Source organism: Osmia bicornis, chromosome 4 (genome assembly GCF_907164935.1).
Source record: "Osmia bicornis bicornis chromosome 4, iOsmBic2.1, whole genome shotgun sequence".
NCBI classification, from domain to species: domain Eukaryota; kingdom Metazoa; phylum Arthropoda; class Insecta; order Hymenoptera; family Megachilidae; genus Osmia; species Osmia bicornis.
The window spans coordinates 564,660-590,469 of record NC_060219.1 but is presented as its reverse complement, the minus strand read 5'-3'; the positions used below and the strand labels follow the sequence as shown (position 1 = coordinate 590,469).

General features: G+C 42.8%; 4 protein-coding genes across 4 annotated transcripts; 2 read left to right on the top strand and 2 right to left on the bottom strand.

Moving 5' to 3' along the window:
* Positions 1-6,901: 6,901 nt before the first annotated feature.
* On the top strand, positions 6,902-11,175 carry LOC123987739. The gene is made up of 3 exons (XM_046285474.1): positions 6,902-8,689; positions 8,915-9,568; positions 10,775-11,175. The coding sequence occupies exons 1-3, from the start codon at positions 7,270-7,272 to the stop codon at positions 11,173-11,175; spliced, it is 2,475 nt and encodes an 824-aa protein (XP_046141430.1). The 5' UTR covers positions 6,902-7,269.
* A 13-nt stretch (positions 11,176-11,188) lies between these two features.
* Positions 11,189-13,898, top strand: LOC123987715. Its single transcript, XM_046285335.1, has 2 exons — positions 11,189-12,889; positions 13,575-13,898. The coding sequence occupies exons 1-2, from the start codon at positions 11,205-11,207 to the stop codon at positions 13,669-13,671; spliced, it is 1,782 nt and encodes a 593-aa protein (XP_046141291.1). The 5' UTR covers positions 11,189-11,204; the 3' UTR covers positions 13,672-13,898.
* A 2,335-nt stretch (positions 13,899-16,233) lies between these two features.
* LOC114881650 (DNA ligase 1-like) lies at positions 16,234-16,656 on the bottom strand. The gene has a single exon (XM_029198490.2). It carries the CDS (start codon positions 16,654-16,656, stop codon positions 16,234-16,236), a length of 423 nt encoding a protein of 140 aa, XP_029054323.2.
* Positions 16,657-20,202: 3,546 nt separating this feature from the next.
* On the bottom strand, positions 20,203-25,554 carry LOC114882574. The gene has a single exon (XM_046285473.1). The coding sequence runs from the start codon at positions 25,552-25,554 to the stop codon at positions 20,203-20,205; it is 5,352 nt and encodes a 1,783-aa protein (XP_046141429.1).
* Between the last annotated feature and the right edge of the window lie 256 nt (positions 25,555-25,810).

The following is a 25,810-nucleotide window of genomic DNA, read 5'->3' as shown; positions in this document are numbered from 1 at the left end:
TTTAACGTATTCGTATGAGTCCTTGACACGAGAATCGCGAATCGAAACACTCTCGACACTCTGCCTCGTTACACGGAGGAACTTTGCCGAGCAATCTAATTACACGATTCCGTTGACAATTCCGTTTCTACGCGAACACGGGCTCCCTGTCACGTACCTTACGATTTTTCGACGAAGAGTGATTTGCCTCAGTCAAGCGATCGTATCTCAGGGATCGACCCGCGATCATGGGTCCAAAGTGGGGACATCATTTGGCAAATCAGGGTACGGGACGGAGGGGAAATCTCGTGCGTATTGGGTTAGTTGGCCGTTCTTCCTAGTTTCTCATCCCTTCTTAACCTTTCATGCTTCCCTTGTCTAGCGTTGTCTATCTCTTTCCACCCCTCTAACGCTACGCGAATTCCATGCGTTGCAATTCTAAAACTTCTGGAATATTCGAAATCTATTACGACTTGATTTGTTCGAATTTACTAGTCAAAGAGGCTCTTATAAATGATATTTTCGGTATCGAAGAAGATCTGGCTTTCTTAAGAGATGGTTAACTCGCTATATTGAACCACTAGTAAATGAATAATATTAAATTATTCTGTTCTTATTTGCATTTCGGCGGTTTACGAAAAAGGCAATGGATATTTGTAATTATTATCGAATCGCGGATGTATGCAAATATGTTGCTGCATTTAATTGTCATTAGTTCCGCGTACATCAATTTTTAACGATTTACGTATTTTCTAAACGTTCTACGCTTAACGTTTAGTTGTAGTTCGTTGACGATGTTTATTGCCTTGGTCGACCTTCGTCTCGAACGTTCTTGAACGTCGGTCGACAATTTCAAACTTCAGTGGTTGTCACGCAAACCTTCGCATCTCATAGTCATTCAAACAATTTCATTCCGTTCCATACTAATCGTTTTCGCTCTTAATTGCACTCATTCCTTGTGGAAAGGTCGGCTGACGCATGCCTTGCAGGTAGGAGAGGTATCTCGCTAGTAGGGTAGAACAAGAATTTTCTTTGTACGGCGCGGTTGGCTGGGAAATTTCCAAGTGCGTCGCACTGCTTAACCGCGCGGCGAAGGATGTTTACGATACCTCTCCCTTAACGGTTTCGACTTTCTATGTTTCCAAACTACGCAGTTTCGACTAGGCAATCATCCCAAGGAAAGGTTGACTTGTATTATTTGAAAGAACTAAATATAGCCTCCTTTATGTGCCTCGCCTGGGATTATTTCCAAGTGCTACGCATTGGCGAGGTACACAAACTCGGTATATTAACGGTTGAACTATTGAAACTAATAAGAGAAAAGAAAAAGAAGAATTATTAATTTTAATCTCAAACCCCTTTCTTTGTGCTCCTCGTGTGGAATACTTTCAAGTGCAGCGCACTCAGCGAGGAGAGACAAGTTAGGGGAAGCGCGAACAAGATAACGAAAATGAGAAAAGTCAAAATGCCCTTCCTTGTGCCTCCCGTAGGGGAATTTCTTCCAAGTGCGGCGCACCGGACGGGAAACGCAAGGTCGGGTTATGAAAAATTAACCCGGACGTAACAATCGTATCTCATTGATTTTGTCTTGAGTTCAGCCTTCATAGCATAATAATAAATGTAACAGACAAAAAACCATTAATGACTCTGAGATCTTGGAAAATATTGTTGCGCCGGGGAGTAGAGCTCGCACTTTCCGTAGTCAATTAAGTTAACAAGGAGCAAACTAAACTGTCTATATTTCAAATACACAGGAGTTTTATACAATAGGTCTGTACACGTCGGCTTCCCGATACAATCTGATATTCAAAAGACGCGCGGTTGTCTAAGAGACCTCAAGCATCCGGTGACGTGTTTCCGCTCGAAACAAGGGATAGCTTCTCGTCATGATTCGTCGACAGCTTCGGACGGGGCAGTTGATGGCTCTTTCGATACATCAAGAAGCGGTCGATGCGTCGAAAGAGCGGGAACTTCTCGCCGTCGCAACAATATAATCTTGTAGCGCTTAAGATAGGAAATAAGATAAATGTACATAGTAATGTAAGAAAACATAGTATGCTAGACTAAATGTATGACTCCGACGCACCGAGCCACCCCGGCAGGTCATACCATAAAACCCTTCGCGCTCAGGACTAGGTCGTCGCTGATTGGGCGGGCCTAGCTTCACCTTTTAGTATAACACAGAGCCGTTTTTCCAAGGAAAAGTCAGTCTACGGAGAATAAGCACACTGGAACTTTCTGAGAAGACGACTTTCGTTCGGCACTCAGCAAAGTACAGTCAACCTTACCCCGTGATACCGAAGGGCTTGTGGCAACCGAGAATCACCCGACGACCGGTACCTCAACGCCTTGATCCTAACCTTGAGAGGAAGACGTACATACGGCACCTCTCTGTGAACCATTACCAAAGAAATCCTTCTATCCACGAACTTCCTCCCTAGCCGATTTTTACCCTACGCGTGAAAGCTCCGACTCCGCTCCGTGACGATATATATATTTTGTGTGCGAAACCTAAAATAAAATCTTCTTTTGAAAAATAAAACCTTTACAATCTTAAGAAAAGAATTATTCCGACCATGCCTTCTCAAATCAAATAATTTGTTCTTTTAGCATTTACACGTACTACAAAAAATAACGGAGATATTGCCTTGTAACAAAATTAATAAGACATCCTGTATATACTAGTGGAATTAATTCTGGACATTTACATTTTTACTTAAATTTCGCATTTATTCAAAGTACTTAAGGGGGTAGACAAGGGTAATGCAGCGAGGTGACATTACCGGCAAAAAAGGGCCTATTAATCGGTTTGCGGGAATCGGTTATTTGTCCTTATATGAGAACACTTAGGGTTGGGTGAGGGCTCATTCGAAAGAGGAAGGTCCAATGCAGGGGGCTCAACCGATGGTTTAACGAGATTGTGTTGATATCTAATAATATGAGTGTACAAAGTAGAGGAAAAATCGAGAAAATACGCCCACTGAATCCGAGTATATTTTAGGTAACTATAAGAGTTTTGTGACTAAAACGATTTGCTGAGCCCCCTTCATTGAACCTTCCTCTTTCGAATGAGCCCTTATTCAGCTCAAGATCTTCTCATATAAGGACGAATAACCGTGTTAGGAATCGGAATTATCGGCTGATAATTGCTGTCAGCTAATAGTTCGGAAACTACCGCTTTGTAAGGCGCTCGCTCTTCTGCAGTCCCCACCACCGCTCTCTCTCTATTCACTGGGTATCTTACTAAGAACTACGTGCTCGTCACTTATCGAAAAGAACTAGCAAAGAAAAGATCGCGAAAAATACAAAGAGAAAGAGAGAGAGATACGGGTGCCGACACGGAAGAACGAGTTGCAAAATTAATCTGGAAACTAAACGTCTAAAACTAAATTGACTTTATTCTGTGACTCTGTGAAATAAACTGAGCATTACAAACAAAAAACTGAAAACTTCAGTCACCCCGATAACTTTAAAAATCTCAACTTCAAACAAACCGATTCCCGTAAAAGCATTCCCAAAGACGAGTTCCGCCATTATCTGAATACTACAGAGCAAGCTACGTGACAAATTTAGTTCAGCTAGTAGTTATAAGGTGGCGTCTAAGTAGAAAGGCTGCCGATCTGGAATCGTAGCCAGAATCAAGCGTCAGCTTGATTACGTCACTCGAACTGTGCTGCGAAGGCAAGCGAAAAAGGCAACAACGCCCGAACGCTGAGTGAGACGCACTACAGTCATGCTGTCCTTCTCTTATTCTGAATGTTGAGATTGTCCCTCTTCGCTAAGTTTCGACTGCCACCCGCCTGGATTTTTCACAGCGACCCATAAATAACCCCGCCCCATTCAAACTATATCGTATTTAGCATTATTTTAATCAGAAAAATTTCACCAATGCGCTAGTAAAAGTTTCAGTAAAAAAAAGTCAAAATTAAAAAAGTTTTATAATTGAATTAGTATTAGTCACACCGATACGTTTCGGCTCTTCCCTTTGATCATTGGACCTCTCTCTCTCCTCCACTGCCTGTCCCTTTCTACGTTCACGCTTGGCTGGTCGTAGCATGTAATCCGAGATTCGACACCTTGGCTGGATATATGCAACGTCTGGGTCCCAATCTCTGTTGCATATATTCAGCTTTTACTGTATAGATGCGAGGTCCCTCCATTTATTAGTTCTAATAGTACCATAGTACTTTTTTATGCAGAATGTTTCCAGGTGTTGAGACAAGTAAGAAAAAAATTCTGTTCCATTTAAATAAAAAGTGCATCCACATTTGTTGAGTGCATCGTTGCATTCACGACGAAAATAAAATCATAGAAAGATAGACATTATCATACCATTGAACTTTTACATAAACAGCTTCCCTAACGGGTGCGCGGGGCGCTTTTACGGTAGCGTTCCCAACCTACATCTTACTTGTTTACATCAGTCTTACTATTGCAGCCTTTACTGCTTTTTCAATTTTACATCAATTACCTTATTCCCTCTCTTAGCTTTTACCCCTTTACCCTACAGTCAACTTCATCCTAATCCTATTACTCCACTTCTCTTCTTCTTTCTACTATGCTCTTGCTCCTTTCTTTTCTTACTTTCTCTTATCACATGATCTATATGTATATATGTGTAAATGCGCATTGTTTCGTGTGTTACGTATCCGTCTTGGAAATTTCCTTATATGGTGTTACAAACCCTTCTCAAGAAATTTCCTTATATGGAATCGGATGTGTGCACCCGACACCAACCGTCTTCTAGAAAATTCGAGACCAACGCAAAGCAAGGGCGCGGTCCTACGGGTCACGTAGAGTCAGTCCCCACCACCCTTTTTACTCTAGTTTTTGAGTATAAAAAGGGTGGCGACAAGGGCACCTCGGGTCTAGTTGAAGTCTAGAATCAGTTCGATACACGTCAGTACGTTCTTTTTCGGATAATCTCTGCAACGAGGAAACTCTGCGAGATCGGGTATTCAAGTCCCTTTCAAGCACTCACAGTAACTATACAGTACGTTGTCGGCTGTTAAGCATTATTATAATCGTTGTAATCCGCCCCCGTTTGCTCGTGTTCGTGAAAACCGAGAAGGATTAGATTCTTGCTTCGCGGAATCGAAACTAAACTTATTTTATTCAACTCATTTCAAACGTGCAACTTAGAGTTCAATTCATTGAATACCGCGACAATTACACACAACAATTGTAAGGTCCGGAATAGAGAATAAACTCATACTAGTTTAATTTACATACTATTGTACAATTATATTTACTGTCCAGAAACCCACTAAGGTGTACCTTTACCGCTCGAGGTACATCAATCAAGTTACGAGACCTAATACTAACGTTTCCTGCGGCTCCCTACGTTAGCCATACGTAGGTTCGTCCGCATATCACTCTCCTGAGGCTCCCTACGTTAGCCATACGTAGGTTCGTCCTCCACTCTACACCTTTCCTGTGGCTCCCTACGTTAGCCATACGTAGGTTCGTCCACCATAGCCAACCTCCTAGAGCTCCCTACGTTAGCCATACGTAGGTTCGTCTCCACGTCTACTTCCTTAGGCTCCCAGTGTTAATAACAACACTGGTCAAGCCATTAACAATTACCATTTACCTAAATTAAGCCCCGGCTACGCAGCCGCCCCCTCCGGCTCGTAACAAAACTGGTGACAGCGGTGGGATCCACTGAATAAATATCCGTAAGGATACCGTGGATACAACTGGACTTGTATTATAATTGTTCTATAGGATTTTCGCGTTAAAATGCCAGAAACCAGGCTTTCGGCTGACGAAGTCGCGAATCTTACCTTAACAATGGCTAATTCTATGGCCTTGTTAACACAGCGTAATTGTATTCAATTCGCTACCGCGCCGATACCCACTTTCGATGGCGAGAATCCAGCTTTGTCGGTTTTCGCTCAGAGTGTAGAAAACGGGCTCGCGTTAATACCAGATACGTCGGAAACAGAGTATCTGAGTATCGTGTTGACTAAACTCACCGGTCGGGCGCGGATTAGTATCCAAGATAAACAATTCAACAATGTAACTCAATTGTTACAACATTTGAAAAAAACGATACGCTCCTGGGAAGAACTTGGCGTATTTCCAAGCTGAGGTTTCGCGCCTTAAGATCCGTGAGGACGAATCGCTAAGGAAGTACATCGACAGAGCCAGCAAACTTGCCCATGGATCTCGTATCGCGATCCGCGAGAGGTACACGACCAACGTGGATCAGCTCATCAAGGAGATGGAAATGGACATCTTGGAGAACATCATGGATCATGGACATCCTTGAGGGTTTACCGGAGCGTGTGGCCTGGAGAATCGCCGCTCTGGACAAAAAGATTAAAACTTTAGAAGAGGCGTACGAAGCTGTGTTACAAATTGAACGTCGCCTCAAGAACCGACGACAGATTCAGGAGAAGGCATCACCTAGTCGTCGTAGAGAAGAGGATTTTCTCAGCTGGAGACGTCCTCGAGAGAAGGAACACAGGCGTGTGTACCCTCAGTCACCGTCACCCTATCGGCAAAGACCAAGGGATCGCAGCACATCTGGTTCCGAACCGGAGTTCGAAGAACGAGCTTCACGTGCAACGGCGTTGACTTTACGTAAGCATGATTATTCACGCTCTCCAAACCACTCACCGGAGGCGCCAAAATATGACGAGCCGTTCAACACCAAACACGATGTTTACGACTTTTATTGCGCAAACTGCAGTACGGTCGGACACGGTTGGAAGGATTGTGAAAAATCACCTCGCCGCGAAAGACCCCGATTCCAGTATCGAAGGGAGTCACGAGGGAATTTCTCACCTTTGAGGAAACCTTTAAACTCCAACAACGCTCACCCAAACGGCGAGGCGGTGAGCGTACGCAACGAAGATCGCCGGAAAATGGTCCGATTTGCAGACCAGAAACAGGAAGACGAATCAAGGAAGCACCAACCCCACGCATCAGGATCAAGGTTCCAGAACTGGAAAAAGGAACGGGAGAATTTCTAATTGATGGAGGAGCTTCTGTAAATCTGGTAGTTCTTCATGCTCTAGGAGAAAAGGCCGGAATCACATCGAAGGAAGGTCTTAAAATCGCTGGGCTCGCATCATCTACGATCCGAACCTTGGGAACTACCAGTTTGCAAATTAATGGATCTGCTACGGAATTTTACGTAGTAGAGGACTTGCCTATTTCCGCTGATGGACTCATAGGAAGCCCTTTTTATTACAGGAAGGGGCTGAAATTTCCTATTACCATAAAACCTTGGTAACTCGTAACCAACCTATTAAACCTATATTCTTCAGTAACGCTGAGGAGATGGAACTGCATCCAGTATTGCCAATTAAACATAGATTGCCAGGACGCACAGCTCTCCAAATTGCAGTTCCAGTCGCAAATCCGGAGGTTATGGAAGGGTACCTAGCACGAATCAAGACTCCTGAACAGGTCTACATTGGAGAAGCAGCAGTCTGCAATCATGATGGAATTTGCTATGTCCTAGCCACAAACACCGGAGAAGACGAAATCGAAATCGACATTGAACCACAACGCATACATCCGTATGAGATTTTTGACTCATCAGATGACGATCCTATTCCTTCGTATCTAGCAAAGGAAACAAAGGAAGACAGAACTACACGTATCCAAGATCTTTTAAGGACCGATCATCTAAACTCTGAAGAACGACAACATGTGTTCAAAATTGTCAGGGAATTTTCTGATAGATTTTTCCTACCTGGAGATAACCTGGGCAAGGTTCCAAATTTTCATCACTCTATTTACACAACAGACGACATTCCGATTAATACTAGACAGTATCGGTACCCACCAGTACATCAGGAGGAGATACAACGACAGGTTGGAGCTCTGCTATCGCAGGGTATTATTAGACCATCCACCTCACCATACAATTCTCCTTTATGGATTGTACCGAAGAAACCGGACGCCGATGGTAACAAACGTTGGCGAATGGTAATCGACTTTCGTGCATTAAACGAAAAAACAACAGGCGACAAGTTTCCATTACCTAATATTCCAGAAATACTAGACAAGGTAGGCGGAGCAAAATACTTCTCAATATTTGATTTGGCAAATGGATTTCATCAGATTGAAATGAATCCAAAGGACAGACAGAAGACCGCGTTTACAACCCCACATGGACATTTCGAGTTTGTGCGTATGCCTTTTGGTTTGAAGAACGCACCACCGACATTCCAACGCGTCATGAACCGGGTAACATCAGGCCTGGAAAACGTACTTGTGTTCATAGATGATATGATTGTTTTTTCTTCATCGCTGCGTGAACACGAAATTAAAGTTAAAAAACTATTCGATCGCCTCAGGGAATATGGACTTACTCTACAGACTAATAAATGCGAATTCCTACGCAAAGAGGTTGCCTATCTGGGACATATTTTGTCTGCTGACGGGGTTAAACCAGATCCTAGGAAACTTCACGCCGTAAAAAACTTTCCGATTCCAAAAACACAGAAGAATGTGCAACAGTTTCTGGGACTGACGGGATACTATCGCCGATTCATCAAGGATTACTCTCTAAAGGCAAAACCACTAGTTCAGCTGTTGGGAAAAGGAACCCCTTTCCAATGGACTGAAGAACAACAAGGGAGTTTTGAACTATTGTGTAAAGAACTCTGTACACAACCAATATTACAATATCCAGATTTTGAACGACCATTTGTTATCACGACGGATGCTTCGGATCATGCGATTGGGGCAGTTTTAAGCCAAGGAGAAATTGGACGAGACTTACCAATTGCATACGCTTCTCGAAGTTTGAATCCAGCCGAAAGAAATTATTCAGCAACGGAAAAGGAGTGTCTAGCCATGGTATACGCAGTACAGTATTTCCGACCATATGTCTTCGGACGAAGATTTACACTTGTCACGGATCATCGACCGCTGGTTTGGTTACATTCAGTTAAAGACCCCACTTCACGGCTAGTAAAATGGAAATTAAGACTCTTAGAGTACGAGTACGATGTTATTCACAAGCCTGGGAAAATAAACAAAAACGCAGACGCTTTATCCCGGAACCCTCCTACAGTCTGTCTCCCTTTGATTCCACGAGAAGACAAGGAGTTCAAAGTGCCAATACCAAACCCGGACCCTCAGCCGGATACCATTGGTCGACGCATCCATGAATTGCGACGAGATCGGGAGAAAAGACCAACATACACGGAAGATACCAGCAGTTCTGATGAAGCGACAATCACGCCTCAACCCCGATCAATTAGAAGAAGGAAAATACATCAAGATCCAACCGACAGGATCACACCAATCATACAATCACCATTACCTACCCCTTCACAAAATCTGTTGGAACTACGGGATGATATCAACCTAACCTCTCCATTTATGCCAATAGCGCATTCCACTCAAACCGCTGGTCATTTCATACCAAGTCCAACCACTTCCGAGACTCCACAAAATACTGAAGATTTAATATCTTTCGACGAAGAGGAAAACAGTCAGACTACCATAAGGCCTGCGTCTACTGTCGTGGAACTACCTGACCCTCCTACACCACCAACAGACGGACCAGATGTTCAAGGTTTACAACCACCCCTACAACCTGCCAGACCGCAGACTCCACCCGGTACACAAATTCAAGAAAGCACTCCAATGCACTTTAGTAATACTCTGCCCATCTGCTATGAATCAGCAGCGGACTCATTATCATCACACCCAGAAGACTCATCATCGGAAGAAGAACAAGATGATCACGGCCGCTGTAAAATAATAAATTGCGAAGAAACGCTCATCACCACAAAGGGAAACTACGCACACTTGACATCCGCAGATTGCCAACTAATTGATCCTGGAGGAAGAATGCTTGTCGATGTTGGCTATCTCGGAAAGGAGGACCTCTGCAACAATAATCCAAAGAAAGGACAAGTCATTACCACATCCAGGCAAGAATTTCAAATCTTTACCGTTTTTGTTACACGGAATTTTTGGGAAGAAATCAAAGAAGAAGACGTCGTTTCGGCACTGCAAAACTTGAGAACCGCTCTCAGAGAAACCAGGACAACAAATATTCGACTGACTATAACCAGGAAGCAGGATCGACCTACCATTCAGAGATATCAAGCCCTGATTAATAAAGTATTTAAAGATACCAGCATAGAGATTACCCTATGCCTGGGAACAATAAGGTTACCATCTGAAAACATCCGAAAACAAATAATAGAGGAAGCCCATAGCAGTTTATTAGGAGGACATAAAGGAGTAACAAAAACCTACAAACGTATAAGAGCAAAATATTCATGGCCAGGAATGAGAAATGATATTCAAGAGTTCATCAGGAAATGCAAAAGCTGTCAGGAACAGAAGTTAGTGAGAGCGAAAACTCGACAACCGATGCTAATCACAGACACACCATTGGAAGCGTTTGATAAAATCGCTCTAGACACTGTTGGACCACTCCCTGAGACTTCTGGGGGAAACCGCCACATCTTAACCATGCAGGATAACTTGACCAAATATTGCATAGCCGTTGCACTACCAAACATCAAAGCTACAACCATAGCTGATGCGTTCGCGAGACATTTCATTTCAATTTTCGGAACACCTCGTGAAATTTTAACGGATAGAGGAACAAGCTTTATGGGAAAAGTCATGACGCACTTGGCAGAAATTTTCAAAATTAAACAAGTTACTACTTCAGGTTACAGACCACAAACCAATGGTTCTCTGGAGAGAAGTCATATCGTACTTATAGAATACTTAAAACATTACATGGATTCATACGAGGACTGGGACCTGTACCTACCTTTCGCAACGCTATCCTACAACACGTCAGTTCACGAAGCTACCAATTTCACCCCGCACGGGCTGATCTTTGGAAAACCAGCCCGACAACCAAGTTCTTTTCCAGAAGGAGAAGAATTGGATACTTATGGAACTTACCTCACTCATCTAATCACAAGACTGACTGAAACCCGCAATATAGCAGCAGATAATTTAAACACCGCAAAGGAACGATCCAAAAGATATTACGATAGACACGCAAGACCAGTTCAATTCAAAATTGGAGACTCAGCTTACGTATTAAAGGAACCAAGAAGCAAATTAGATCCCCATTATGTCGGGCCATATGAAATAATAGACGTAACCGATTTAAACAATGTCGTCTTAAAAGCAGAAAATAATAAAATCATCACTAAACATCAAGATAAACTCAAAATCGCATATTCCGAATAACACAACCTCTATCCTTGCAGATAACAATCATGGATCGAATTACCACGCTACTGCTGTTCATCGGGTTGGCGATGAATTTGGACGCATCAGATGACGTTGGAATAACGACATTTGAACAGAACACGGGATTGTACTTTGAAAAATTACCACCTCTGAAGATCTACCATATTCAATGGCGTTTGGTTACCTCAATAGAAATCAAAAACTATCTTCGACACCGCCCAATGCTGGACGAACACCTGCACCAGATTGAAATGATTTGCAAGGATCATAACTTCACCAATTGCCCAAGCCAACTGTATGGACAACAATTGCGGGACAAGCTGGCGCAGACAGACAGATACAGCGATCTCTTGAAGGCTTTTACGGGAGACATCCCCAAGGAACAATACCACAGGATTAGAATCAGAAGAAGCGCTCCTCTTTCTTTCATTGGAACAATTAGCAAGGTACTGTTTGGGACCCTCACAGAAGACGATGCTCACTATTACAACCAAGAATTGGATAAATTATACACCGGTCAAGGACAGATGGCCGAAATAATAGCAAATCAAACTTACATCATGCGTTCTGAATTCGACAACCTCCACGCACAACTCCTAAACACGACGTTAGAAGCTCACTTTATAATGAATGAGGTTATCACTCTGGGGAAAGAATTACATAAAACTCAGACTGAAATCAAAGGAATGGAGATCAGGAACCTCTTGTTAGGGTGGACTGACCAACTGGACAAAGCCATTCAGGAATATCACTCAAGCCTGATCATCATCATAGATGCTATTCTTTTTGCTAAACAAGGGACTCTTCATCCGGCAATTTTGTCGCCACAACAGCTACTAGATGCAGCCAGGAAAATAATGGATTCTACCACTTATGAATTTCCCCTGACACCTACAGAAATACTTTCGGAACAATTCAGCGGAATTGCGAAATTTCATGTAACGTATACCAAAGGAAGAATACTATTTGAACTCATCGTCCCTCTACTGGATACTACAGTTTACGACCTGTATAAAGTACATTCGAGCCCAATAACCCAGGTAAAGGGTACAACAACGTTAACTGTTTTTATCAAACCTAGCACCCCATACCTCGCCGTAGCCATGAACGGCATAACATATGTCACTCCCGACGAAGAATATATCCGACAATGCTACAACCTCCACGGACACTACATCTGTCAAGCTACGATTCCAATAGCTTATCTGAGGAACAAACCAACCTGTGAGACGGAGCTCTTGAGCCAGACAACCATGGACAGCTGGAACATGTGCGACGTCCGCCTGACGCCAACCTTCAAGGACCTTTGGCAACCACTATTATATAAGCAAGATTGGTTGTTCTATGTGAAGGAAGGGAAAAAGATATATTTCTACTGTAGGGACCGGTCAGCTGGTTCACAATACATTCAGGGAACAGGGATCTTGAAATTAAAACCAGGCTGTACTGCAATAACGGATTCAACAAGAATTCGGGCATTGGATACAATCGAATCGAAAGAAGAATTCACTTACGCACCGACAATATCTTTAGATATAACAAGAATTTTGCCGGATTTTGGTGATCACCACGTGGAGGCAATCAAGCAGTTAACCAATTCAAACATTTCGCAAGCACAACCTACCAACAATTGGCCAAAAAACGAGGCGACCATTTCGCTAATGCAGCTAGAAGAAAAGGCACGGACTCTTGCAGAACACCACAAAACCAGGAACCAGATACGCGTAGGAACTTACGCGGGTGGGAGTGTCGCAATCTTACTAATCATTATCGCTGTACTTTGTTTAGTCCTGTTATATCTCAAGTTCAAATACCAACCTAGCCCTGCTCCTGAAGGAATGGAGAATAGTTACCTAAGAAACAGAAGTTTAGAGGATACAGATGCTACCACAACCAATATGCAGCCACCGAGAGCTCCTTCAGTGGTTGTCCAAAACATAAACAAGCCTATTGCACGAATGTCCACTACTATAATATAAACAGGATCTAGGTATAAGAAGAGCGGAGACAACTCCACTCTTCCATAACGTAAAGATCCAGCATGGAATCGAGATACCAGCAAACGGAGCAGGGTGAAGGCCAAAGGACGATCGCAATACAAACGGGGCAAATGGGTAGTTGGCTCAAGGAGTACCGCACCGGGTCCATTATAAGGTCACAGGGACCTTTCCAGCCAGGCAGCGGCAAGTTCAACCTTGGACGTGCCAGCCAGACACGAGACCCAAAGGCAATCGACCAGGGAACCTCAATGGCATCGCAACGAAGAAAGGAGAACCGACAACCTGCGGTGTCCTACATCTGGGAGAATGGGTTGCTCCTGGCCCAGATCACCGATGACAACATCACAACCTGGACGCCGGGTGATAGCTTGAGGAAACGCAGGAAACTGCGCCCAGGCACCCCTCCACCAACATGGGACCAGCCACTCCAAGGACCAGCATCCAACCGATCAACCAGCAACGGTGGCCATCAATCAAAAACTCCCTAAGCTAAGTCCCCACATATACACAATTACATACACGCACACCACACATCGCAATAGTTCAGTTCAAAAGTAATAGAATCATTTGGCAATTTTGGTGTACTCATCCGACTCCGAATGGTGAAAGCATCGTAACAAACGATGTTTCATCTTAGAGGGGAGATGTTACGTATCCGTCTTGGAAATTTCCTTATATGGTGTTACAAACCCTTCTCAAGAAATTTCCTTATATGGAATCGGATGTGTGCACCCGACACCAACCGTCTTCTAGAAAATTCGAGACCAACGCAAAGCAAGGGCGCGGTCCTACGGGTCACGTAGAGTCAGTCCCCACCACCCTTTTTACTCTAGTTTTTGAGTATAAAAAGGGTGGCGACAAGGGCACCTCGGGTCTAGTTGAAGTCTAGAATCAGTTCGATACACGTCAGTACGTTCTTTTTCGGATAATCTCTGCAACGAGGAAACTCTGCGAGATCGGGTATTCAAGTCCCTTTCAAGCACTCACAGTAACTATACAGTACGTTGTCGGCTGTTAAGCATTATTATAATCGTTGTAATCCGCCCCCGTTTGCTCGTGTTCGTGAAAACCGAGAAGGATTAGATTCTTGCTTCGCGGAATCGAAACTAAACTTATTTTATTCAACTCATTTCAAACGTGCAACTTAGAGTTCAATTCATTGAATACCGCGACAATTACACACAACAATTCTAAGGTCCGGAATAGAGAATAAACTCATACTAGTTTAATTTACATACTATTGTACAATTATATTTACTGTCCAGAAACCCACTAAGGTGTACCTTTACCGCTCGAGGTACATCAATCAAGTTACGAGACCTAATACTAACGTTTCCTGCGGCTCCCTACGTTAGCCATACGTAGGTTCGTCCGCATATCACTCTCCTGAGGCTCCCTACGTTAGCCATACGTAGGTTCGTCCTCCACTCTACACCTTTCCTGTGGCTCCCTACGTTAGCCATACGTAGGTTCGTCCACCATAGCCAACCTCCTGGAGCTCCCTACGTTAGCCATACGTAGGTTCGTCTCCACGTCTACTTCCTTAGGCTCCCAGTGTTAATAACAACACTGGTCAAGCCATTAACAATTACCATTTACCTAAATTAAGCCCCGGCTACGCAGCCGCCCCCTCCGGCTCGTAACACGTGCAGTACAAAAAGAACCAAACCCTTTTCTGTCTATCTGCCCTGACTCTTCCACAACTAAACTGAGACTATAATGCGGCATTAAATAGACTGTACAGGGTGTCATGTAACGCATTTTCACGCTCCTAGATGGTGGTAGGGGGAGTAATTCTGAACAACTTTTTCCTTTGCGAAAAAGTGGTCCGAAGCTTCCTTTTTGAATTATTAAGCAAAAACACTGACCAATCCGAGCGCGTATAACGCGCGGGCTCAAGGACGGCAGCGTTGGCTACGAAGCGGGACTTAACGTAGGTCGCGAACGAACGGCTCGGCACCCCGTTAGCATAGCACAATATTAAATTTACGAACGAATGGGTAAGTTTCACTGAAATTGTTTTAAAATTTGTATTCATTATTTCATTTCAAACATTTTTATTTGTTATTTAGAATGTTTAAAATTTCCTTTTTTACATAATTACAGGCGACAAGAGATTAGATTCCGTATTCGTTTTGAACAACAACAAAAAATGTTTAACTAGTTTAATTTTTTTATTGTGCTATGCTAACGGGGTGCCGAGCCGTTCGTTCGCGACCTACGTCAAGCTCCGCTTCGTAGCCGACGCTGCCGTCCCTGAGCCCGCGCGTTATACGCGCTCGGATTGGTCAGTGTTTTTGCTTAATAATTAAAAAGGGAAGCTTCGGACCACTTTTTCGCAAAGGAAAAAGTTGTTCAGAATCACCCCCCCTACCACCATCTAGAAGCGTGAAAATGCGTTACATGACACCCTGTATAACATATAAAAATAAAGATAAAAATAAAAGTAAAAACTAAAAAATGAATCACATTGCCATCACAATAGGAATAAAAATAAAATCACAATAAAATAAAATAACACTATACATATAAACATGTTTATAAGAGTAGCTTACATACTAATAAATTTACAAAGTGTGTCTTGTCGCCTTTTCCTTTCCTGATTCTCCCTCCCACTCCCCTAGCTAACTCTATACATATACACTTCCATTTCCCTTCTTTTTCTACCCACTTCCATTCTTCTCCATTTATCCAAATCCTCCTCTTGTTGAACTCCACCTTCTTTCCCTTGAATTTTTCTTCTCTAGCTTTTTCCTTGATCCTCCATTTTGTTTTCCTCTCTTCACTGGATAGGTCCTTCTTGACTGCAATTCTCCATTTCTCCCATATGTCGTTCTTCTTTCCTAGTAACTCGTTTCTATCCTCCTCTACTTCTAGTTCCATCAGTATCAGCTTCCTTCCCCCTCACTTGTCAGTTCCGTTTGTTTCTTTATCAGCACTTTTTTACCCAACTCTATTTGAGCAATTATATTAACTCTCCTGCTTCTTTCCTCCGCGTCTTTTCCTCCCACCCCTTTCCAAACCAGACTTCGTTTCCTTCTTTTTTTTTCTCAGTCTAGATCCTTTTCTCCCAGCTCTCCCTCCAATCTTCAGCCTTCTCCTCCTCCGCTTCCTTGTCTTCTTTTTCATCCTTTCCTTTCTCCTCTTCTTCGCTCTTCGTTTGTCTGCCTACCCTTCTCTCTGGCTTTTCCTCCCCTACACACTCTCTTCTTCTTTTTTCGGATCCTTCCTCCACTCTTCTTTTTTCTCTCTCTTTTAGCGGCATCTCATTTTTTCTTTTCTTCACCTTTTCTCTCCCATTTTCTATGTCTTCCTTCTTTGCACCTTTCCTGTTGTCCCTGTCTATTATTTCTTCTTTATCTTGCCTTTCCTGGCCCCCTCCTGTCCTTTCTCGCTTCTGTTCTTTTCTTATTTCATTTACACTTTCTCCTATCTTCCTCAGCTCCTTCAGAACATCTTCCCTCCATGAACTTTCCATTGTCCTGCTGTTTCCTCCCTTTGTGCCTCTAACTGTAAACGAGAACCTATTGTAAACCTTTTGCCCACGTGTTCCCGCGAGATCGCCCACTGTGCATCTTCCACGCTTGTTCTCCCTTTTCCTGTTTCTTTTGTTCATTTCTTAACTTCACTATTTCTTTTTACCCTTTCCTTTCCCTCTTTTGCTTTCCTACTTTCCTGCTGCAACTTTTATTCTTTGCGCCACCTTTCTCACCTTTCTTGATATTTTCCACTTGTCTTCTACCTGTTGCTTTGTTCTTTGTTCTTTGTGCGTATGCTTTTTCGCCATGTGCTTCTTCAGTGTTGCCACGTGATTTTCTTTTTGTCCCCAGTGGCGCAAGTGTGTAGCTTCCTCTTCTTCTCCCTCCTGTTGTTGCATCACTCAGCCGGTACGTCTGCTCCCTCCCCTGCTCTGTCTTTCTCCCACCCTTCTTTCTCTCTCTACCTCTTTCATCCAGAGTTCACCTTCTCCGTCTTCTCCCAGCAGTTCTTTGACTTTTTCTTGCCACCCTTCCTTTTTCTCCTTGTTTGCTCCGCATCCTTCCCACACGTGCTCCCACGATTCTTGTGCCCACCCGCAGATTCTGCACTTCCTTTTTTCTTTGCTTTCCCAGTATTTAGCGGTTATTGTTCGCGCCTCAAACTGAGGAGTCGGTGGTCCAAACTGTACCACGGCACTGCTAAACGTTGGAATTATAAGTTCGGAATTCGAAACCCGATGTCCGGGGATCAGAGTCCAGTAGGGACACTCTCCAGGTGACGTACATTTGAAGGTCCGAGAAACGAGACCTACTCATCGTCAAAGGAGTACCTCTCCCATTTCGTGTAGTAACAAGTGTCGAACGAACAAAGCCAGTGGTGATAACGGGTTCTCAGGCCTACACACCCTCGAACCCATTATTCACTCACTCCTGAGTTCGGGCAGTATTCACTGCAATTTGGAAGCCCGATCCAACGCGAAAAACCAAGCATTACATGGTGGAACACGATCGTTACTTGGGTGTGTTGAGATTCCGAAGAGCCGGAACCCACGCGTTTCAAGGTGTGCCTTCCTTCTCTTCCGGTGCATCGAGACCACCGTCTCACGGCCAGTGTCGAATACGGTCCTGTAGCTCCAAAAAACCTACTGACCCGATTTCGTACACTCCAGTGAGATACGCTCGGGTTGAGCGTCATTTAACGATCGAATGACGCAACGACCCTTACGTTTGACAGAATAGCTGGAAGAAACACAACCATAAATATTTGGGGGGAATTCGCGAACGTTAACCGTTCGCGCATTGTACTATTTAAATTCAATAGAAACGACTGATGAAATGTTTATGTATTGCTCCGTTAATCACGTGTACTCGACCTAGGAAGAATTTTGGGACTTCTTGTACTCGGCCGACCTTGCTAACGGCCTTGTTATTGCCGCTGTACAAACACGAAAGAAATACCGACCTAGTTATTATCAAAACATCCCGCGTAAGCTGCACGTTTCGATACGACATCGAAACTCGACCGCTTGTTGCTATCCTTCTCTTCCTATACTTACTGACTTCCCTTTCCTTCTCGTGCCTTTCAAGTAGAGAAAGCACCACGAATCCGTCGTTTTTTGATGTCTCCGAACATAGAAAAGGATAGCGCAAGAAGAATAAACAAAGAGAGAAAGACTCGCAAGCACAACGTTTAACCCAATATTATGCTACTAAATATTGACCGATTTATGTTGTGTTTAGCTTTATTTTAATCAGAAAAATCTTCTCCACATGATAGTGAAATTTTTATTAACAAAAAGTACAAAATAAAAAACTTTATTCTGTGCATTAGTATGGTGACATTGATACGGGCCATTTGGTTGGACTTTACCAAAAGGTGGGACGCAAATTCGGATGCGTCATATATCATTGGAAAGCCCTTGACGAAAGGAACACAATGGTGTGGGTGGGAGGTCTTAAATATGTGACCTTGACCCGCTAGAGGTCAAAAACTAAAATCATGTTAATTTTGTTGTGTGAGAGGATTTCGTCCAGGTAGACCCGCTCCTGACGCTGGATTATGATAAAAAAGCGAATGTTGCTGTGTAACGTGCAAACCACCGCAGATACAGCACCGTCACCGCCATATTTAGGTTAGGTTAGGGTTAGGTTGAGTTAGGTTGGGTTAGGGTGTCTTTTTCGAAGATTTCTCCTCGTTAAATAAGAAAAAAAAGTTAATGAATTTATATGTTTTGGGGCATTTTAGTTTTTGACCTCTAGCGGATCACGGTCACATATTTAAGACCTCCCACCCACACCATTGTGTTCCTCTCGTCAAGGGCTTTCCAATGACATATGACCCATCCGGATTTAAGGTCGAGCTTTTGAGTAAACTCAATATATATATTTGACCTCTACCGGGTCAAGGTCATATATTTAAGACCTCCCACCCACACCATTGTGTTCCTCTCGTCTAGGGCTTTCCAATGACATATGATCCATCCTGATTTGCGTCCCACCTTTTAGTAAAGGTTAACCGGCCATTTAAATGTAGGCAATAAATCCCAGTTTCAGACCCTCGTTCGTCTTTAGCTACTGACTCTTTCTAGTCAGTGTTTACTGTCTAAACCAGGCCTGGGCGACTTGCGTCTCGTGAGCCACATACGACTTCCCTCTCTATTTCTCCACGCCTCCCACCATGCGCAGTCGTACGAGCCGTGTGAGGCGTACGAGATAAAGCATGGTAACCGAACACGGTGTGGTCAGTAGTGGGGGAATCGACAGACGCGTAGTGGGAGTTACGTAGGTCTGGACTTGACAATCAAATTCAAAAAATGATTCTCCTATTCCATAACAGTTGCGGAGTGGACCGGCAATAGCTACATTTATCGAGTTTTCACTGTATATAATGCAAGTTTTATAATTCATTTTTCTGGCATACCATTTCAAGTATTCTATCTGTAATTTCATTGATAAAAAAACATGATTATAAATATGAATAAAAAAGTTTTATGGTTACACACATTAGTATATGTATTGTTTCATTCTCGGACCTCTTTCTCTCTCGAACGCACTATTCTTCTCTATGTCTGGCAGGAATCAAAATCAGCTTGAGCTGATTCATTCTGCTGAATTACACCTGTAACAGATGTGGCAACAGCATGTGTTGGATCCGAGATCGATCAAAATGACCCGGGTAAAGGAGAATCGGGAAGAAACAAAAAATACTTTTACTATACAATATAAAGCAAGCTCTTTATTCGCCAACTGGTCTGGCTTGGTTCGTCTCGTTCTTCCAACTAACTCTGCACAGGCTAGAACGTTTACATTCCGACGAAAAACTCTCCCCCATACTTCGTCCCTTTTCCAGGCCATGCCATAAAACTCGTCACTCATCGACGTTCTCGACCAGACATCACCAAAACCTCTCGAGTATACATACAATTCAACATCCTCCCACCATTGAAATTAAAATACAGTCCTATTTTCAATTTCAATCATTCATGTATACTCGAACTATTATAATAAGAAAACGTACATTGAAAACACACAAAAAAAAATATAATCTAAAATTTATCATACTTTAAACGCTCGGGAATTTTTACAGTTCTCCCGCTCCTCGTCGTTCGTTCCTCTCGTAACTTATCCACAGTATGTGTTTCGTTAGGTTCGTCTACAATATGATTATTACTACACTCTTCCGTTATATTCTCGTTGAATCGCTCATTATCACCATACATTAATTCTAACGGATAAACTCTTTGTATCGGTCTTGTCAATTCTCCTGTAGCAGTCATCAATCGAACCACGCGAACATTGTCGTCTATACCTTTAAAAATATCCTTAACTCGCGCTAAAGGCCAGTCAATTCGCTTTAAATTGTCGCTACCGATTAAAACAATATCTCCAATCCTAATATTACGATTATTTTTAATCTTACATTTTTGATGAGCTAGTGCTCCTAAATATTCAGAACGAAATCTTTGCCTCAAATCGTTTTTTATCCGCTGCCTATATGCATATCTTTTATTTAGTTGATAATTTTCAATTTTGTCGAGGTCTATTACGCCAACTTCTTTAATTTCTTGCAAAAACATAGATGGTGAAAGTGGTACAATATCATGATCATCTTCCGACATAAAAGTTATAGGCCTACAATTTATTATAGCCTCGCAATCCAAAAGTACTGTTAACATTTCTTCATAATCCAGACATGATTTATTTAGCGTTCGTCTTAGTAAGCGCTTAAGTATACCATTCAAACGCTCCCAGAATCCTCCCCACCAAGCGGCTGTGGGTGGATTAAAAATCCACTGTATTTTCTCTATTGCTACGGTTTTAGCTAACTTTTCAAAATCTACGCGTTTAAACATGTTATTTAAACCTACAAAATTCGTACCGTTATCACTATAAATGACCGCAGGACGTCCACGCCGCGCGATATGACGTCTCAAAGCCATCAAGAAGCCAGCTGTCGACAATGAGTTGACTAACTCAAAATGTACCGCTCTATAAACTGCACACGTAAATAGGCAGATCCAGGCCTTTTGACCCTTCTTCAGGTAGACGGGCCCAGTAAAATCAACCCCAATTACTTCAAAGACTGCTGCTTCTCGAATTCGATTGAGTGGCAAGGGAGGCGGCGCTAACTGTATCGACTGTGCGTTATACCTTTGACAGGTAATGCACTTCTTGATTACCGACCTCACTACCTTTCTTCCGCCAATAATCCAAAAATTTTCCCTTAATACTCCTAAAGTTATTTCTACACCTGCATGATTTAACCTTTCGTGTTTCTCCTTAATAATCAAAAAGACTATATTATGCTTTCCCGGCAAAATGATAGGAAATCGAAAATTATACGCGTCTTCTCGCAAAATTACTTTTGAACTTATTCTAATTAAATCATGCTCATCTTTAAATGGTTTAAAATGTTTAATGTATTCATAATCTTTCTCACTGAAGCATTCTGACTGAACTAACCTAAGCATGTTTGTCTCTGCGAGTTTTAATTCCTCAGCACTCAGTTCATTTAACTCCCGTGAATCATTTTTGCCTTTACAATTCGAATAAAACCTTTTCACCCATGCGAGTATTCTAATTACTTTATTATATGACGAATATTTTTCGTACCACGGTCTCGTATCATTTTTATCGCTATTAACTAGCGTAATTAATACAGAGCATGTTTTGATCGCGGTTTTACGTAATTCAAAATTAATTTCTTCATCATTGCACGTGATGTCTTCGCTGGACCAGCATTCCATAGGCAACCGCAGCCAATCGGGACCCTCCCACCATTTTGATGACAAAAGCTGGCTGACCGTACAACCCCTAGACGGTAAATCTGCAGGGTTAAACTGCCCGGGCACGTGTCTCCATTGATTCGGATTTGACAATTTCCTTATTTCTACAACCCGGTTCCAAACAAAGGTCGCCCAATTGCATTGTCTCTTAATCCAGGCTAATACAGATGACGAGTCGGTCCAGTAAAAAACATTAATATCTTTAAAATTGAACGCTTTTATAATCGTGTCTGTTAATCGGACACCTATCGTTGCTGCTAATAACTCCAGTCGCGGGATACTATGACGCGAATTACCGTCTTCCCCCTTTACCGGGGCTACCCGATTCTTCGCTTGAACAAAACTAACGGCAACACTTGAATCACGCTCAATACGAATAAATACTACCGTGGCATAGGCTACCTTACTAGCATCACAAAAGGTGTGCAACGTAACTCTATCTGCATCATTAACCCTTCCCAGCAAACATCGTTGTACACGGACTTCATTTAAATTTTCCATTTCGCGACTCCATTTAATAAATTTACTTTTAATATCGCTGCTAACTTCCTCATCCCACGATAACTTTTTCGCCCATGTTTCTTGTAGCATCAATCTCGGCGCGAGCACCACCGGGCAAATAAATCCCAACGGGTCAAATAATTTATGTGATAAAGACAAAATACTTCGTTTCGTAACCTTTTCAAAATCAACGTCTACTACTCCGGATGCGTTAACAGAGAGAGTATCATTCCGTTTATCCCACACAATTCCTAATACAGCAACTTGACTTTTGGGAGTACCATCACCGTTGTACTCCCACCCACGGAGATCGAAATTAGCTAATTCCATTGCTTTTCTTGAATCCGCTATGAATTTATTCAAATGATCTATCGAATTCAGACTCGTTACACAATTATCGACATAATAACTTCTAGCAAGTTTCACAATATTTTCGCGATCAAGTAAAACATCTGAACCATTTTCAATCGATTTTATGATTTTCTCCAAATGCATATTGATAACCGCTCCGAGAATAAACGGACTGCAGGAGACACCAAAAACCACTGTACAATGCCTTAATATTACCGTTTTTCCTTCCTTGTCTACCCATAGAAAACGCAAAAAATCTCTATCCTTAGGCCGTAAACTTATTTGTAAGAACGCTTTCGTTATGTCTGAAACTACCCCAATGCTACCTTGTCTGAAGCGCAGTAAAATTGACGTTACCAGCTCGATGAGATTGGGACCCTTTTGTAGACATTCATTTAATGAGGGGAACTGCCCTTCCCTGGCTGAGGCGTCGAAAACGGGCCTCACCGCTGTTGTACTTCCCTCCTTGATGACGGCTCGATGCGGCAAATAATGCCCCCATTGTTCCTCTTCTTCCTTGGGCACGTATTCGACGATTCCTTCTTCTACCCACTGCTCCAAAACACCGTCATATGCTTCAAATTTTCCGTCCAACTGTAGCTTCTTTATTGTAGACTGAAGGCGACGCACGGCGACAGTTTTATTGTCACTCAACGCTGGATGGTTTTCTACCCACGGCAACTCCACTTCGTATCGGCCATCCGGGTTTATGGTTACCGTTTTCAAAAACTCTTGCTTCATGCTTTCCTCCTGTTCCTTCTGAGTTTTAACGTGAATGGGATCCTTAATCCCCAAGACTTCAAGCGACCATAAATCAGCAACATTTTCTTCTTTCACGAACATCGATATAGCTGTGATGACAGGGTCCCGGCGATTTTCAGTTCCGAGTACTTTCCCCATAATAGTCCATCCGAGCCGAGTTTCGACAGCTACCATCCCACAGCTCAATACCTGATGTTGTCCCGTTAAAAATTTGCCTGCAATATCTGCTCCAATAAGCACATTGATTGACTGTTCGTGGCTTCCCAAATCTGATATGTGAATATTTTCTTGCAGCTCATTACACCACTCGTCTCTTTCAACCAAGGGCACGTCAACACAAATAACATCTTGATCAAAAGCAGCAAACTTACATGCAAAACTGTCATCTAGACTGACCAGTCTTACCCAATACTTCTTATGCTTCCTTATGCCTGACTTTGTGCCGCCAAACAACGAATGGTTTAATTGCTGCTCCGCAATCGGCTCGTAGGCTACCTGAGCCGCAACCTCCTTAGTAATGTACGACTTTTGGGAACCAGTATCCACCACAACTCTTACAATGCGATCAGTCGTTTCACTCTTTAATTTAGCACGGAGCGTTGGTAAATAAACTTGCGGATCATTACAAACACTAGCCATATTACACTCTTTCGATATGTTGCCCTTGTCCGTCACAGTCTTTTGAGGACTACCCTTATCACCTTCAAAACTCTCAGCAGGACACATCACTGTAACGTGGCGTCGCGAGCACTTTCCACATTTTACGTACACGCGACACATCTTAGCACCATGCCCAATTTTCAAACAGTAAAAACAAGCATTCTTTCGCTTAACCATTTCCCGTTTTTCTGAAAGACTCATTTTCTTCGCCTTGAAACAGTTATCACCAACGTGATCTTTACCTCCGCAAAATATACAAAGGTTTTCGCGAACTTTCGTAGCAAACAGTCCAGCCGCACTGGGGACTTCTTTATGATCATGATGTGTACGTGGTTTCCTTTGTCTATTAGCCTCACTGTTATCACTCACTTTTAAATCAAAGCCTTTTACCGCCATCGTAATTCGCAGCTCGTTTTGCACTTCCGCTTCCAAAAATTTTATGAGCCGCGTTAATCGATCTTGAGATTGCGTCGACGTGTTATCTGCACGCGGCGCCAATGTATATTGAACAGCATTACTCCTTTGCCACGCTCGTAGCAACTCTTCAGGTAATGAAGATTCGACTAGCGGAAACAGCATTGCTGCACACTTGTCCGTAGTAACACCCAGCGATTCCAAAGCTCTCAAATAAGACTCGATTTTATCATACAACGTCGATAGCTGCATATTCCTTGTAGGCGAAATCGCGTTCTGTAAGACTAACTGTAATAATTCACGCACATACACCTCTATTTGCAAATCTTCACGCCCAAATCTATTTTTTAGACTGTCAATAACCTTTTCGTAATTTTCACCAGTTGGCGGATAACTTGTCACTAATTCCGAGGCGCGCGAACCGGGCACTGTAGCTTGTATTAGGTATTGAAACTTATCTTCTCTGTCCATATCTGCGTCTTCGTGAATCTTTTTGAATCGACTCCAAAACGGCAACCACTCGCGTATTTCTCCATTAAACTTGATCAATTCAATCCGTGGCAATTTATAAGTCTTCTTCGCCTCATTTACTCCCGCTGGCAATGCTGTCTGAGCATCAGCTGAGCTTCTCGATTTTAACCGCTCATTAAACTGGTATTTTGCAGTCAAAAATTTATTCCTATATTCATCCGCATCTTCAGATTCCTTGCACAAATCAGTCTCCGACGTCGACGGCGTATCGAACAGAGCATCTATAATGAGGCTCGTAGTCGCGTTTAACTCATGCATTTTCTCTTCTAAAACTTGAAACGCCACTGTAAAGCTCTCCCAATCAGAAATAGACGCACACTGTTCATTAAAATTGTTCAAGGCCTTCGTAAACGAACCGCGTTGCACAGTCCTTTTCCTCTTTGCTTGATCCATTTTCCGGACTGCGAACGAAATAACACACAAAACTTCCCGATACTAAACAGAAGACCACGTGTCCTGTCACGGTCGCCAAATGTTGGATCCGAGATCGATCAAAATGACCCGGGTAAAGGAGAATCGGGAAGAAACAAAAAATACTTTTACTATACAATATAAAGCAAGCTCTTTATTCGCCAACTGGTCTGGCTTGGTTCGTCTCGTTCTTCCAACTAACTCTGCACAGGCTAGAACGTTTACATTCCGACGAAAA

What these genes read in the sequence shown, in the direction of transcription:
- LOC114882574 (XM_046285473.1), bottom strand. Translation starts at nt 25,554, where the DNA reads ATGGATCAAGCAAAGAGGAAAAGGACTGTGCAACGCGGTTCGTTTACG.
- LOC123987715 (XM_046285335.1), top strand. Translation starts at nt 11,205, where the DNA reads ATGGATCGAATTACCACGCTACTGCTGTTCATCGGGTTGGCGATGAAT. An exon ending in GCAGAACACCACAAAACCAG is followed by an intron (nt 12,890 to 13,574) that starts GAACCAGATACG and finishes AACTGCGCCCAG; the next exon opens with GCACCCCTCCACCAACATGG.
- LOC123987739 (XM_046285474.1), top strand. Translation starts at nt 7,270, where the DNA reads ATGGAACTGCATCCAGTATTGCCAATTAAACATAGATTGCCAGGACGC. An exon ending in GGATCATGCGATTGGGGCAG is followed by an intron (nt 8,690 to 8,914) that starts TTTTAAGCCAAG and finishes CTTCACGGCTAG; the next exon opens with TAAAATGGAAATTAAGACTC. An exon ending in CAGACCGCAGACTCCACCCG is followed by an intron (nt 9,569 to 10,774) that starts GTACACAAATTC and finishes ACAACACGTCAG; the next exon opens with TTCACGAAGCTACCAATTTC.
- LOC114881650 (XM_029198490.2), bottom strand. Translation starts at nt 16,656, where the DNA reads ATGGAAAGTTCATGGAGGGAAGATGTTCTGAAGGAGCTGAGGAAGATA.